Genomic DNA, 14,569 nt, shown 5'->3' with positions numbered 1-14,569 from the left:
TGTATATAAAATAAATATAAATATGCGTACAGCATGACAATGATTCTTTTTCTACAAAAGGGAGTAAATTACATCTAATTAATGGAAGATTTTTCATTATTAAAAAAAATGTGAGCTAGATTGTTGATTTAACTTAAAATTTTCTGTTTGAATTGTTGCTACCTGACTTGAAAATTATGAACAACAGCATTATTTGAAAATTCTTTCTTTCAATCAATATTTAAACATTGATATAAATGAAAGAAATTTTTTATCAAAATTAAAGTTAAATGATTATCATTTCTCAAAATAGATTCAAGAATAAATATTAAGTTAACACCAACATATTCTTAATAAAACGGTTAATAGCCCTATCTTTTGGTGTTATCAGGAAGTATTTGTTTGCTCTATCTATAGGCATTGATAAGGAACTGACAATTTCATCAAAAATCTATCTTAACTTTTAATATTTTATTTATAATTATCTCTGCAATGTGATTATTTTTCTGTTTAATAATTAATTAATGCGACTAAATTTTCTGCTATTGCTATTCCTAGTAATGTTAACATTTTGAAATGTGAATTGTGCCACTATCTAACCTGTAAATTATTAACTACACCATTGTTGGAAAATCACTTCACTCAGTCCTACCATAGTGTTGCCAGCAACAGCACAAAATTTCAAGCTCATAGGTAAACAAGAATTAAAGAAGAAAAACAACACCTTTTAGCTTGTATAATCTTTCAAAAATAAAGTTGTGTACAACATTAATTTATGTATAAAAGCTCAGAAAAAAATCACCCTGTAAAGTAGCTGAGAATAAGGAAAAAATATTTTTAAAAATCATAATAAATACTTCCATGTTGTATTGAAATTATGGTGTAAAATCTGTTAGTTTTATACATCTTTATTTTATATAGATGAATAAAAAAATATAATAAAGATGGTATATATTAAATATTTATAAGACATTAATGAAAAGAATTGACCTTATTCAGATATTTTTCCTCATTTCCCAAAGCTATTGACATATTTCTGGGTATTCCTAGTTCATTTAATCTTTTGACATAAAAAACACAATCTTCAAAGATATGGGTTATTGTCAGCCTTTTATTACCCTTCTGTAAATTTTTTAATACAAAACTATATGATAATAAACAAATAATACTGTTATAAAAATGTTTATCATCTCAACCATTCTGTTGGATACTCATTAATTAAAAGAAATATATATATTCTGGGAAAGAGTAACTAAAATGAATTCTTTTTCCCCAAAATTTTAAAATATAAAATTATAATATACTCACAATAATAAAGTATATTTCATGGTCTTATAGAGACATATGAAAACTTAAAAACTTGGTATGAAGATGGTCGGGTGTGCGGTCATATAAGTCTAATCCTATAAGTCATGTTTCTAATGTCTATGTCAGTATAACTGTAATTATCACAAAGTATTATTTTTACTTCCACATAAGGTTGGTGAAACAACATAATGTTTGATTTTTGAAATTTTCAAATATCTTTACAAAGTTTTAAGAAAACATTTAAATTTTTAATAAAAGAATATAATCCGGGTGCAGTCAAAGAAAAACTCTAAACTATTTATATTGAGCCAACGTTTCGTCCCACTTTGTACTGCTCCATCAGGGCTAAGAAATATTCAAGAATAACTAAAAATATTTTGACAATGTAGGATAGTAAGATACAAAAAAGTAAACTAAAAAAAAATTGCATACTTTACGTAATATACTTATTAATATCTATTTTATGCTGACTATTTTTATTTCTCGTTCATTTTTATATAATTTTCTTTTTACTTATATTTCCATAATTTTTAACCCTACTTTAGTTTACTTTTTTGTATACTACATTTTCGATATATATTTCTTTTTAAATTAATGATCTACTGGAAGAGTTTCTAGAAACTAATATGAAATTGGTGAATGAACACAAGCTTTCTTTAATAAGGTTATCCCTCATCTTCAGGTTGTTGCTATATTGTCCTGTTGCAGCATAATACGAAGATTTTGCAAGAATTTGTTATTAATAATATTCATACGGTCTTCATTCATGATCATATTTTTATCTTTTTAAATTAATGATCTTTTACTGGAATGATCTTCATATTATGCTGCAACAGGACAATATAGCAACAATCTGAAGATGGGGGATAACCCCGAAACGTTGTTGTCTGTGTAATAAACTAATATATTTAAATAAGGAAGATTGTATTCATTCACCAATTTCATATTAGTTTCTAGAAACTCTTCCAGTAGAAGATCATTAATTTAAGAAAATAAAAATATGGTTATGAATGAAGATTGTATGAATATTATTAATAGAAAAATCTTCGTATTATGCTGCAACAGAACAATATAGCAACAACCTGAAGATGAGGGATAACCCTGAAACGTTATCTGTTTAATAAACTAATATATATATTTTTTTTTTATTATTTATTTATTGTAATTTACAACTGTACAAAATAATACAACAGGTAAATATGTAGTATGTTTCATATACACTTGAAAATCTTGGGAAGGAACCACCCATTGGTGGTGCTTCAAACATTAATTTAAAATAGAAGGTCCCGTGGCCATCTTCTTTTCAGACGCCTCGGAGGATTATCAGGGATTGTTAAGGATGAAAGATTAAGAATTAATGGGTTAGGATGGTTAAGGAGTTTGGAATAAAAAGACGCATATCTGTTTTGGGTCAAATCTGTAACGAATGGGATGTTAAGGTAACTAATATATTTAAATAAGGAAGATTGTGTTGATTCACTAATTTGATATTATTTATTTTTGTATCTTTTTTAGCCCAGGTGATCTACAAACTTGGGCAAAACGTTGGCAAATAAACATTTTTCAACTATATTTTGTTCTTTTATGACCCCACCTCCGATCATCTCCTTCATATTTTGAAAAAAAAAGAAAAAAGAAACGATCAATTGTTTATACATTTATTAAAAACTTAGCATTGAATGAACTATACTATGAAGGGTAGAGAAATAAAGCTTTGCCTATATTCTATGGACCTGAAAGGTAATTGGTACTCATTTCACATTAAAATTTAAATCACTTCCAGTTCTCAGAAAAGCATGAAATTTGTACTGTTCAGAAATTAATTTAAAATATGAGTTTAAAAAAAAAGATTTATGAGGGTGCTCTAACAGACAGTATAACACGATGAAAAATGGACTCTCTAGGAAAACCAGGAGAAGAGGAAACAAAGGGTCATTTAGTAGCAGTGAAGGAAAAAAAATGAAGAGAGACGGAGTCAGAAAAATTTGTTCACTTAAAGAAACTCAAGTCTTAGGATGAGACACCCGAATTTCAGTTGAAGATAGTAGAACACCAATAGGAAATACTTTGTATATTAAATGTATTGTCATGTATAGTAAGTATCTTTTAAAGTAGAACCTTACCAGAGCTATCTAATGATCTGCTGCTCTATGGCTTACCTGAGAATTATTACCAAATTGAAACTTTTCGGGAAATATGCAATCACTTTTAATGCTGGTTCACACAAATATAATCTGGACTCACAGAAGCCTTTTCCAGCTTGTGATGTAATGTTATTGTAGGATTTCTCTCATTTTTGTCAAGTTATCTAGCATACCAAGAGGACAGAATTAAAGAAGTCATATTGCGAATTATTAATTTATATAAATGATTTTAAAATTATTTTTCTTGTTTTGTATCAATATATGTATGTAAAAAATAAACATATTATTATTGCATAATAAATATATATTTTATATACATATAAATTATTAAAATATTACTGAAATTTAGACAGAAGTTTTTTAATTAACTATTAATTTATTTCAATATTTTTTTAGTCAAAAATATGAAATTCTTGTAATAAAAGTAGTGCAGTAATAAAAATGTTAAGGTAATTTATTTCAACTTATACGCCCCGGAGGGCGATATATTGGAATTTCCAACACTGGCGAGAAGTGCCAGTGCCGATACATTGGCCCACACCTTGTAGCAATTTAATATTCCCATTGCAAGAGAACTCTATTTCAAAATAAATTTATAATATGTTATAAATGGTCTAATTTCATTAAGAGAGAATTTAAAAAAATAGTTTTTCAACAACATAAAAACCGTTTTCAGAAGAGATAATCCGTCTGGTCTTACCATGTACATTTGAGTTATTCTTTATTTTTGTTATGCAATATTATTTATTTTGTTACAAAATACATACTTTTTAATAAATGGTCTTTATAAAGTTATGATAAAAAAATTACTTTTCAAAAGTGCAAATATATTTTGTAAGAGAGAACTCAATTTGTTTTTCTTTATGATCATTTCTGTACTGATGAGTATAAAGGTATGATTTTTTCGAATAACTTTGTTTTTGATTTGTCAGGAAACCAAAAATAAAGTTTAAAAAATTCTAAATTAAAAAAATATTTAACAATTTATTTCGCCTTACTTTATAGAGCTTCATCAGAATTGTTCAAGTTGGTAGCTTTAGAAACATATGTCATCTATATATATCACAGATAGGATTATTGTATATTCTATCCGTGATATATTGTGTTTACATGTGATATATTATGATTACTGATCTACTGCTGTCACTAGTATTTCTCTGGTTTTATGTCAAATCGCTCTCTAATAGTGAATTTGTTTAGAGGGTCACTGGGGAGGATTTGAGAGGGGGAATTAGGGAGAGTGAATTTGTCGATCAGATGAAATGAAAATTGTGAAATGGAATGGACAAGAAAGGGAAAGAAAAAAAGGAATAAATTGAAGTATTAGTATATATGTAGACTGAAATTGATTGTAAAAGAAAACTGTGGGGAAAAAAAAATGTATTCTTTCTATTTTATAATATCATGTAAAAATATGTAATTTATATATGTCCGATCACAGATTGATTAGTATGCAGTGTAATGAAGCAACCCGATGTATTTGGGCAGCATGAATGAATAAAGCATTTCTCTCTCTCTATTATGTATATTATTTAATGTTTTCCTATCTTTATATTTTCTAACACTGTTTACTTTACACTTATTTTCAACTGTAATGTGTTTACAACAATAAATACTTACTACTTCTCAATAACATCCTGTCAACAGTTCACTTTCGCACAGATTTCTAGTCTGAAAGATACGCTTCCTCTTCCTATCTTGTTCAGTATCTTCCTTTGTTCTCGATTTTATACTTATTCCCCTTTTCCCATCTTTTAGTTTGTACTGTATTTTATATTTCTTCTTTTTATCTGTTACTATTTCTGTTTTAACTAATTGTCTATAACCTTTTGTTATTATTTAATTTTTACGTTTCAGTGTACATCTTTTTAATTTTTCATTTATGTTTACATCATTTAAGTGTTTGTATCTTTTTAGCCCTGATGAAGCCCTGCAACGTGGGCCGAAACGTTGGCTCAATATAAATAGTTTAGAGTTTTTCTTTGAACACACCCGGAATATCTTCTTTTATTAAAAATTTAAATGTTTTCTTAAAACTTTGTTAAGATATTGATATACCAAAACATTACATTGTTTCACTAACCTTAGGTAAATATGGAAGTAAAAATAATACTTCGTGATAATTACAGTTATACAGACACAGACCCACTTAAAAACATGACTTTTTGGGCTTAGAATATAAAAAAAGTAAGATAATAAAACTGGAACTGTTTTATTTCATATTTACAAAGTGAAGTACTAAACAAAAGCAAACAAAAAATAGTAATAAAAATTCTATATGTATTTTACAATCACATATATACTTTATATTCAGGAAACTTAATAAAAATATATGTAAAAACCTAAGACAAAATCTAAGTAATTTTATTCTATACACTAACAATTTGTCGACTCCTTATTTTACAGACTATATACATTTTAAAGAATGTTTTTTTTCTTGTTTTTTTTTTTACATTCGACAATATTAAAAAATAACAGAGCCTCGATTTTATTATACATTGGAACTAGAAAAATATTTTTTACTTAAAAACAGACGAACATTAAAATGGTAATCTCCAAGATATAATACTAAATAGGAATATATCTTTGCCTAACTATACAACTTAAAAGAAAGAAGAAAAAAAAATGAAAAAGAAATTAAATTAACTAAAATCATTTACAATTAATGTCATTTTTCAACAAGATTCACATTGTCTTTAAACACTCGCTGAAACCTGTGTTGTTTCAGTTGTACTCTCAACTTGTTCATCAGAACTGTTTTCTGGCTGTAAAAAGAAAAAAAAAAAAGAAACAAGATTTAAATATACAAAATATTATTTTATTTATCTATAACAACTGATAGATATTGTGAGTATTATGTAAAAAGGGCAAATCCTTGAGTACATTTCGTACTTCATATGATCTAAAAATAGTTTTTGGATAAAAAATCTATATGTTTATATTTTTAAGAGTCAAGTACGCTCATGATTTTGTTTCACAAAGTAAAACTAATCAAAATCAATATCTATTCCAGTAAAAAATACACAATAAAAAAAAATACAAAACTAACATTTTTTTTTTTAATTTGCCGTTTTTACAGAACACCTACTTTCTAAATACGGATTAGAATACTAATGTACTTAGCCCGTTACCAACGAAAATGTGATCTTGATTTGCAATTTTCACCTAATTCATGATTTTTTTCTTAATTTAGGCTCAGATAATAAAGAATGATTTATATTTTAATCAGATTCTGTAAGAAAACTTTTTTTCACACTGAAAATAATAATAAACTTGAAGGAACAAATATTTTATCCAAATCTTTATGTCTAATTTCCTTAGTGTGATATACTGTTACACAGAAATCACTACCTTTAAATTAAGCATTCTTTTCTATCAGTTTTCATAATCTAATTCATTTAGTAATTCTAATACATTATTCACAAAATCAAGTTCATTTATTTGGAATATTGTTTTACCATTACGAAACCATCAAGAAAGAAATTGTATAATTTTCAAAACAAGTAAATTAGTTCGTATAAAGAAATGGTAACTCCACAGTCATCCAAAGAACATATGGCTCACAAAAGGAAAAGTCAGAGTAAAATGACAGATAAATTTAACGCATCTGGTATGTCCCAAAAAGTTGTCTAAGAATAGAAAAATATTACAGCACTCATCCTCCTCATAAACTATTTAAGACACAGCTAATCAGAATTTACAAAAATATACAAATAAATAAATAATAAAATAAACAAATATCGTTAGGGGTTCTGTAGACCCACCTAGTATGCTGTGATTTAAAACATAAAACCACTATTTTAACATCTATGGAGAGGAGTATCAGTTTGAGTGGTATCAAATTTAAAAATATTCAACAATAAAGGATATAATGTAAATAAATAGCTTAAAATAAGAGTTCCGAACGGGGAGGCTAAATCATCTGTGACTGTAACCAAATAAATTAGCCAACTTTTAAATCCTCTTAGTTAAAACGAAAATACCCACATAGTATCAACACTTTTTTATTATCTTTAAACTCCTACGTTTAAGTTTTAAGGATATATCAACTAAAAACTTTTAATTACATCCCATTAATTATAAAAACATTATATATTATATATATGTATATATAGTTGACCGTAAAACTTAATATATAACTGACCATCTTCTTATATATTATATGCAATAGTGTGATAACCATTGTTCGGCTGTGATAGTAGGAAATTTTATTTTCATAATGCTTTTAGCATTAATATAAATTATAATAGCATATAACAATATAATGGATAGAAATTAATTAAAAAGTTTTTGTTGATAAGAGCCTTGAGAATGGCTCAAATGTAGGAGTTTAAGTATAATAAAAAAATGTTGAGACTATGTGGAAATTTTTGTTATAACTAATGAACAAACCTGTCTCAAACAAGATATTTCATAATATATACTTAATAATCTTTTTATAATCACTAATAAAAACATTAACTGGACTTGAATAGCCACTGCTCTATTTGAGGAACCTTGTTTGATGAGAGCAAGGATACGTACAAGGAAAGAATGAAGTATAATATCCTTTTAGATCGAAAAAGCACACAACTTAAAAAGCCATTTATAATACTCACTGAGCACAGTGAAGGCATTAATAACAGGAACGATGAAATGAATGAGATGATGAACGATGAAAAACTTATTAATAAATTTTGATGTCAAGATGAAGAAGGAACTTTCAAACACACTAATAAAATAATAAAACTTAATACAAATGATCTGTGAAATCTCTAAAAAAAGATCTGAATCAATTAGCAACAGCATTATATGTTTAAATTACAAAAACAATCCAAATTACTTTCCACACTATACAAGAAGCATTAGTTCAACAATTTATAGTCAACAATATAGCCATTAGGATATATTAATGTGGTAAGGGTAGGGTTGCCAGATTTCTTACGAATCCAATTGGGACTCTCGCTCCCACCGCCAATCAAAAAAAAATCAACTGTATTAGACCACTTGGTTTTTTTTTTTCTCTCTCTATCTGAGATTTAGGCTCGTTTAGATTACCTTGTAACTTTAACTAAATTTTTGTGTTATCCCTTTGAAATAACTTACAGCAAAACTGTTAAGCTTCGCACTAAATAGTTAAATAAATAGGTCTATCAGTTGAAAAATCAAATTAAATAAAATGGAACTAGTAATGCGACAGTTCTGTTAAGAGACGACTTTTGAAAGGATATTGAAACTTTGAAGCAGTGTTATGGTTCTAGCAGCTGGACCTTGCCAAACCTCTCCAACAAAAGGAATAATACAATTATAAACACCAAATTATAATAAAGTAATAAACCTTTCTAATTGATAAACCAAAACATAATTTAATCACTCCTCAAAATTTGAGCTTTTAAATTTCAAGATATATAGAATCCAAAAATCAAATAAATATCTTTTTTATGAGACTGCTGTATCAATTTCTTTTAGCAAAATGAATTATTAAATAAAACATTTGTATTGTCAAGGTTAGTAAAGTCGGGTCAAGTTCTTTGGTTTTCTCAATACTCTTATAGTTTTCTTCGGAAAAACAAAGGATATTACCTTCATAAAAAAAATATACAACTACCAGGATAATAATTTGAATACTGGAAGCAGAAATGATATATGGTGCACTACCACTTCCAGCTACTGTCGACCTAACACTAAAGCCTGTTCGCATTTCTTCATGAACATATATGACATCATGCACTATATGTATGATGGACAAAAATGTTTAAGAAGTACCCATAGTAGAAAACTTTGAAAACTGGAACTAAACAAAAATTTTTTTTGAGACAGGGGGACAATTCAGATTATTGTGACGCCTGGCAACCCTAGACATAGGACAGTGACCAGGTCAAATAAAACTCGAAAGAGACGATATTGGTATCATTATGCATGCACATATTACTGCAGATTCGTCAGCTACATTGGTTTCTTTTAAATAGAATGAGAGAATGACTGACAGATGCTAAAAATCCAATGTTACAACTGGAAAGACGAGGAAACATTTTGTTAGTAGTAAGCATACATCCAGTACCAATGTGGAAGTTACTACCTTGGGTGGCGGAGTCCCTCTCGGATTTTTACAAGCCACACAATTGCAGTCTTCAGTGCAAGGTTTATCACCACTATAACAAGGGCAGCGATATCCTCTGCATGTTCCCTTGGCCGGTGTGTTCTGACCACAACGACAGGTAGGTAACTTATTGTAAACTGATCTTTTTCTCACCTTATTAACTTTTGTACCCTAATCAGAACACAGTAATTAAACATTCACTCACTATCATATAACTTGCATTATAGTAAACAAATCTAAATTAATACCTTTTCAGCATCACCATTTCTCAGATTGATATCGTTTATTTCTTTTGCAGTCCTTTTGAAGGTTAACCGATTACCATTATTAGTGACAGAGTAAGTACTTTGCCCATTTTCAACGGGAACATTATTTCGATTTCTGTTATTTTCTTGGGTTTTATCAAGATTGAATGTTTGAGTTGATGTACTTTTAACTGAGTTGGATATCATCGACACATTTAAAAGAGAAGAATTTAATTTAAAATCATCTTTAAATCCAGTCCCTTCTTTAATTATATCTAATAGCGTTTTATTATCATTCGAACCATTATTATTATTAGTTGAACTTGATGGTAAAGCACACAAGTTCCTATATATTTGAGAACTTGTAATGTACTGGCAAAGTTTCTTATAACATTGCAATAGGGTCCTTAATTGAACATTTTCAATGTATTTATTATAATCTTTACACCAGCCACAAGTTGATCTGAGTTTTTTCTTTCCACCTTTACAAGATCTGCATACATGGTGTTGACAGTTGCTTTCTGTTGGAGTATAAGGCTCAATTAGCAAATGACCACAAACATAACAAGATAAAGATTGTCTCAGACAAGGAAATAGTTTGTATAAGTCATGCCATGTAGAAGAGTCGTTGGCTTGAGCTTGTAAAACCAATCTACAAGTAGAAACGTATAAACTGGTGGCATTCATTGTTTTTATAATAAAACGATTGATTTAATCGAATGGACACATTATCACAGTAACTCACGAAAGAAAAGAAATAAACTATTTATCAATTATAACTTAATATGCACTTGAAATATTTCTGTTGAGGTTATGTTATCACAACGTTTATTGACAAAAACGCTTTGTGGAAAATAAAACGAAGTGCTGCCATTAAAAATTTATAGGAAGGAACATAAATATTATCATTATTTATAAGTTGTTTCCTTTTAATTAAAGCGTTTTTAATGGTCATTATGTGGTAAATATCTATTTCGCGAACTTCAGCTAGATCAACTAGGCTTTGCTGACAACACAACTGTCAAATATTAATTATGGTTGACCAAGAGTTGGCGAATTCTGATTTCATGTTTGTTCAAGTACGGTTTTGATATAAAATAAAAACGGATGGAAGAAACTATAGGAATATACTCGTAGACATTTTTTGTTGTTATCAATTTGAATTCTCTACAGTTATAATGTCACTTAGCTCAATTAAATCAAAGAGAAATCAAGCTGGGCCAAGCCCTGTTAAATATGACCAGTCTAACCTCCGTGGTAATTGAGGCTATTTGATCTTCAGCGGTTATGATTTCGCAAATACATTTCGTTTTCTTCAGTGCGATTGAAATAACGTTACCCTACGTATTTTCAATGAGGATTAACTAGTTATTTCGGTGAGAGTGCTGTAATAGAGGTTCTGTGAAGAAATATGTCATGTTAGTGTTGCTGTGTTTATATCCTGAATAAATGATGTTTGGGTTGACTAGGTTATTAAATATGCAAAGTAAATTGTTTTCTTGATATTATAATGAGTGAGATACAACGCTCAAAGCTGGCTGTACCAGTACCTCCAGTTCATGCCAGACCTAATCCCAGATTTTGTCATCAAAGAAATTTGAGCCTTGATTTTCGGTAAGTATTTTCTCTTGTTATTAAGAAAAAAAAAATAGTTATTTATACTAAGACTACCCCCTTTTATTTACATATATGTGATAGTCTCTATTCTATATTGAATATTTTTTGTAATCCAATTTGGCTTCTGTTTATTGTGAGGGTTTAAAAATAACCTAAAGCTGTCATTGTGCAATTAGTTTGCTTAAATATTAATATATTTGCTGTAGTTCCTACTCTGCATATATAAATAATCTAAATTATGAGATAATACCCTAGTTAATTTTCTTAAACATATTCATCTTTTACATGCGTATCTTTTGCATATTTGTTACTGGATTTTGTTGAATTTTTCCTTAAAAATAATTCTCTTGACATGGACCATTTCCTGGAATTTTATGCATTCACTAAATTCCTGACTTATGAGGCCAGTGAAGGTCATTTAGAGGCTATCTGATTTACTCTTGTTTTTTTGGAGGAAGTGATGATGAACATTGATGTTTTTCCTGATTTATTTCACTGCTTAAATATTGTAGAAATTTGCTATCAATTTTATCATTTTTAATGAAAACCTCTTTCTATATAAAAAAAAAATAAAAAAATAAATAAATTGTAGGTTTTTTATTTATGTTGTAACTTATCGCATGATTAAATGTAAATACTTTGTTAATTAATTCTAGATGCATGAACAAGTAAGGGAAAGGAAAGGAAATGAAATCTCAAACTGGAGCTTTCAACTTTCATTCATTTCATATGTGGAATGTTCAATGAGTTATTATTGCTAGTTACTGATTAAATTAAAAGAAAAAAAAAGTTATATAATATGTATGTGGCATCTAAACTTAATTATGACAACAATAAAATATTTACAAATTATTATAACAACTGTTTTTTAAAACTTAGTGTTAACTTTAACCAGTTTATATTTAATTTTTAATTATGTTTTTATGCTTTTAACAAATAAATAGTTTTCTTATTTAGTTTATTTCATTATTGATTTTTTTTTTACACACATTAAGAGGTTATTTAAATCAAAGCTACTATGCTATTCTAATAATTATATGGTAGTTTTATTATGTTTAGTTTAATAGTTTTTTAATTAGTGTGTTGTAGAGTTTTGAAATTTTTTTTTTCAAATGTTTTGAAGTTTGAATGTCATTAATGGAAGATGTTGAGTGAGTTATGATAACGTCAACAAATTTTTGAAGTTCTAAAGATATTTTAGCATTAGTTTTGTAATATTTGACAGTTTAATGTTTGATTTACTTTTTATGATTTCAAAGTATTTATTTGAGCTCGTTAATATGACATATTAACATATGCAATTTGCATTAAGTTTTTCTCTCTTTTCTGTCTGAAGGACTATGGGTGTATCTGTAACTGGGGTTAATCTTGTTGCGAGCTATCACCAGCGGAATCGAAGTCTCGATTCCGTTCTTCAAAAAATTCCAGAAGCCGATGCGACTCCAAGTCCGGAAATTGAAGCTCAGCCTGTATCTGATGATTCTGGGATAATCTGTGGGTAAGTGCTATGGAAATTTGTTTTATTCTTCTAAATCATTCCTCCTGTTTCGCAGAGCAGTGTGAAGGGTTTCGATTCTTTTTTTGATATAGAATTTGTTCCAGTTTTCAAATTAAAAACAAATTATGTAAAATAATGCGATAAAATGGTGTAGTTTCAAGGGTCAACCTAAGCAATGAAAAAACGAAGTATTTTTCAGGTCTGTGATAAGGTATAAAACTTTCTGATTGTAAAAATAAATTGAAAGTTAAGATTTGATATAATAATTTATTAGCCAATACTGCACTCATTTACTTGTTTTCCCCCTTTACTCAAATCCTTCATTATGGGGTTTTGAGTCATTTCAACTTCTCTCTCTCCTGTTTTGGCTTTACCTTCATTCTAAAATCCAAACAAAACTTTTGTAACTTATTTTTGAAAAAAAATTGTATTATCGCGTTTTTCTCTTGTGTTCATCACATATAATAGTAAACAATTATTGTTTTATATGTTTGATGTCTTTTTAATTGCTGAATTAACCTGATTTTTGCTTCTCTTAGAAAACTAGCTCTGGAGATATTTATTGATATATGATTGTCGAAAATGATTTATAAAATAAGCCATCTTCGACTTGGGTTACATTATGTTTTAGTGTAACGACGTACAAATATTTTGAAATAGGAAAAAAATAAATAAAAACATCTGTTGGATGACCGTCTATATATATTATATTAAATATAGAATGAAATATAATAACTTGTCACTTAAGTTGTAAAGACTGAAGAAAAAAAAATCTTAATGCCATATAAAAAAATCAATGCATAAGTCTAAAGACATCTTTCATTAGAAATTAGATTGATACCTGAAAAAACAATGATTGAGACGAGATGTCTCGTGAGTGATTGGTTGGTTTTTTATATTTTAAAATAGTATTAAAAGTCGCATTTTTTATTACACAACCTTGGTTTATATTTTAAAATAGTATTAAAAGTCGCATTTTTGATTACTCAACCCTGGTTTATATTTTAAAATAGTATTAAAAGTCGCATTTTTGATTACCCAACCCTGGTGTTAGTGAATCAATAGGGGTGGATAAAGTATATTTAATTTAATTTTTGTCAGTGTTTTGACCCTCATTGTAGATATAACCACATCTTAACGGATACATTGAGAGGAGTAGATTTTTATTGAAACAAAGGCAAATTATAATAGGGCATTGATAAATGTAGAATGTCTTTCCTTTTATAGAAAATTAAATTTAAAGCAGTTTGTTCCCACAGTTATTGTTCTTTCAATTTTTTATTATATTATGGATTTAGATCTGAAAGGACTGAATCAACTTCAACTCACCATTCTGACGAGAGTCTCAGTGTTGGTGAAGGCGAGAGGGGGCTGACGGAGAGAGATGTTGCCGAGGAAGAGATCGGATCTGGAGAACCACAGCCCCAGACTGTCAAGCCTAACTCCTCCAACGGTCTTCTCTTGAGGTTGTTCGAATCGACTCATTTTGATACTTCGATGGCTATCATGTATCTTTTTAATTCTAAGGAACCTGGTGTACAAAGCTATCTAGGTAATTGTATTAAAGATCTTTTAATTTGATTCTGTTTAAATTAATTTTTAGTCAAATATCAAAAAAATGTGTATATGTTCCTCATATTTGTTGCTATTTTTCTAGAGGAATAGATTGAAAACTTAAATTAAGGTTTGGGGTATGAAA

The 14,569-nt window shown here is 28.3% G+C and overlaps 2 protein-coding genes across 2 annotated transcripts in view; one reads left to right on the top strand and one right to left on the bottom strand.

Moving 5' to 3' along the window:
• Positions 1-5,619: 5,619 nt before the first annotated feature.
• On the bottom strand, positions 5,620-10,741 carry msl-2 (male-specific lethal 2). Its single transcript, XM_014432058.3, has 3 exons — positions 9,759-10,741; positions 9,490-9,681; positions 5,620-6,196 (listed from the first exon to the last, which is right to left on the bottom strand). Exons 1-3 carry the CDS (start codon positions 10,440-10,442, stop codon positions 6,128-6,130), a joined length of 945 nt encoding a protein of 314 aa, XP_014287544.1. The 5' UTR covers positions 10,443-10,741; the 3' UTR covers positions 5,620-6,127.
• Positions 10,742-10,773: 32 nt separating this feature from the next.
• The window catches only part of LOC106687885 (phosphatidylinositol 4-kinase beta fwd), a gene marked incomplete in the record, with an annotated part of 29,953 nt that continues 26,157 nt past the window's right edge, over positions 10,774-14,569 (top strand). Inside the window, 3 exon segments of the mRNA XM_067044730.1 lie at positions 10,774-11,369; positions 12,709-12,870; positions 14,169-14,422. Of these exon segments, the coding sequence (XP_066900831.1) occupies positions 11,266-11,369; positions 12,709-12,870; positions 14,169-14,422 (520 nt within the window).

This window comes from Halyomorpha halys, unplaced genomic scaffold (assembly GCF_000696795.3).
Source record: "Halyomorpha halys isolate HHAL.00 unplaced genomic scaffold, Hhal_1.1 Scaffold40.1, whole genome shotgun sequence".
NCBI lineage: Eukaryota > Metazoa > Arthropoda > Insecta > Hemiptera > Pentatomidae > Halyomorpha > Halyomorpha halys.
This window is presented reverse-complemented; position numbering and strand designations above follow the sequence as displayed.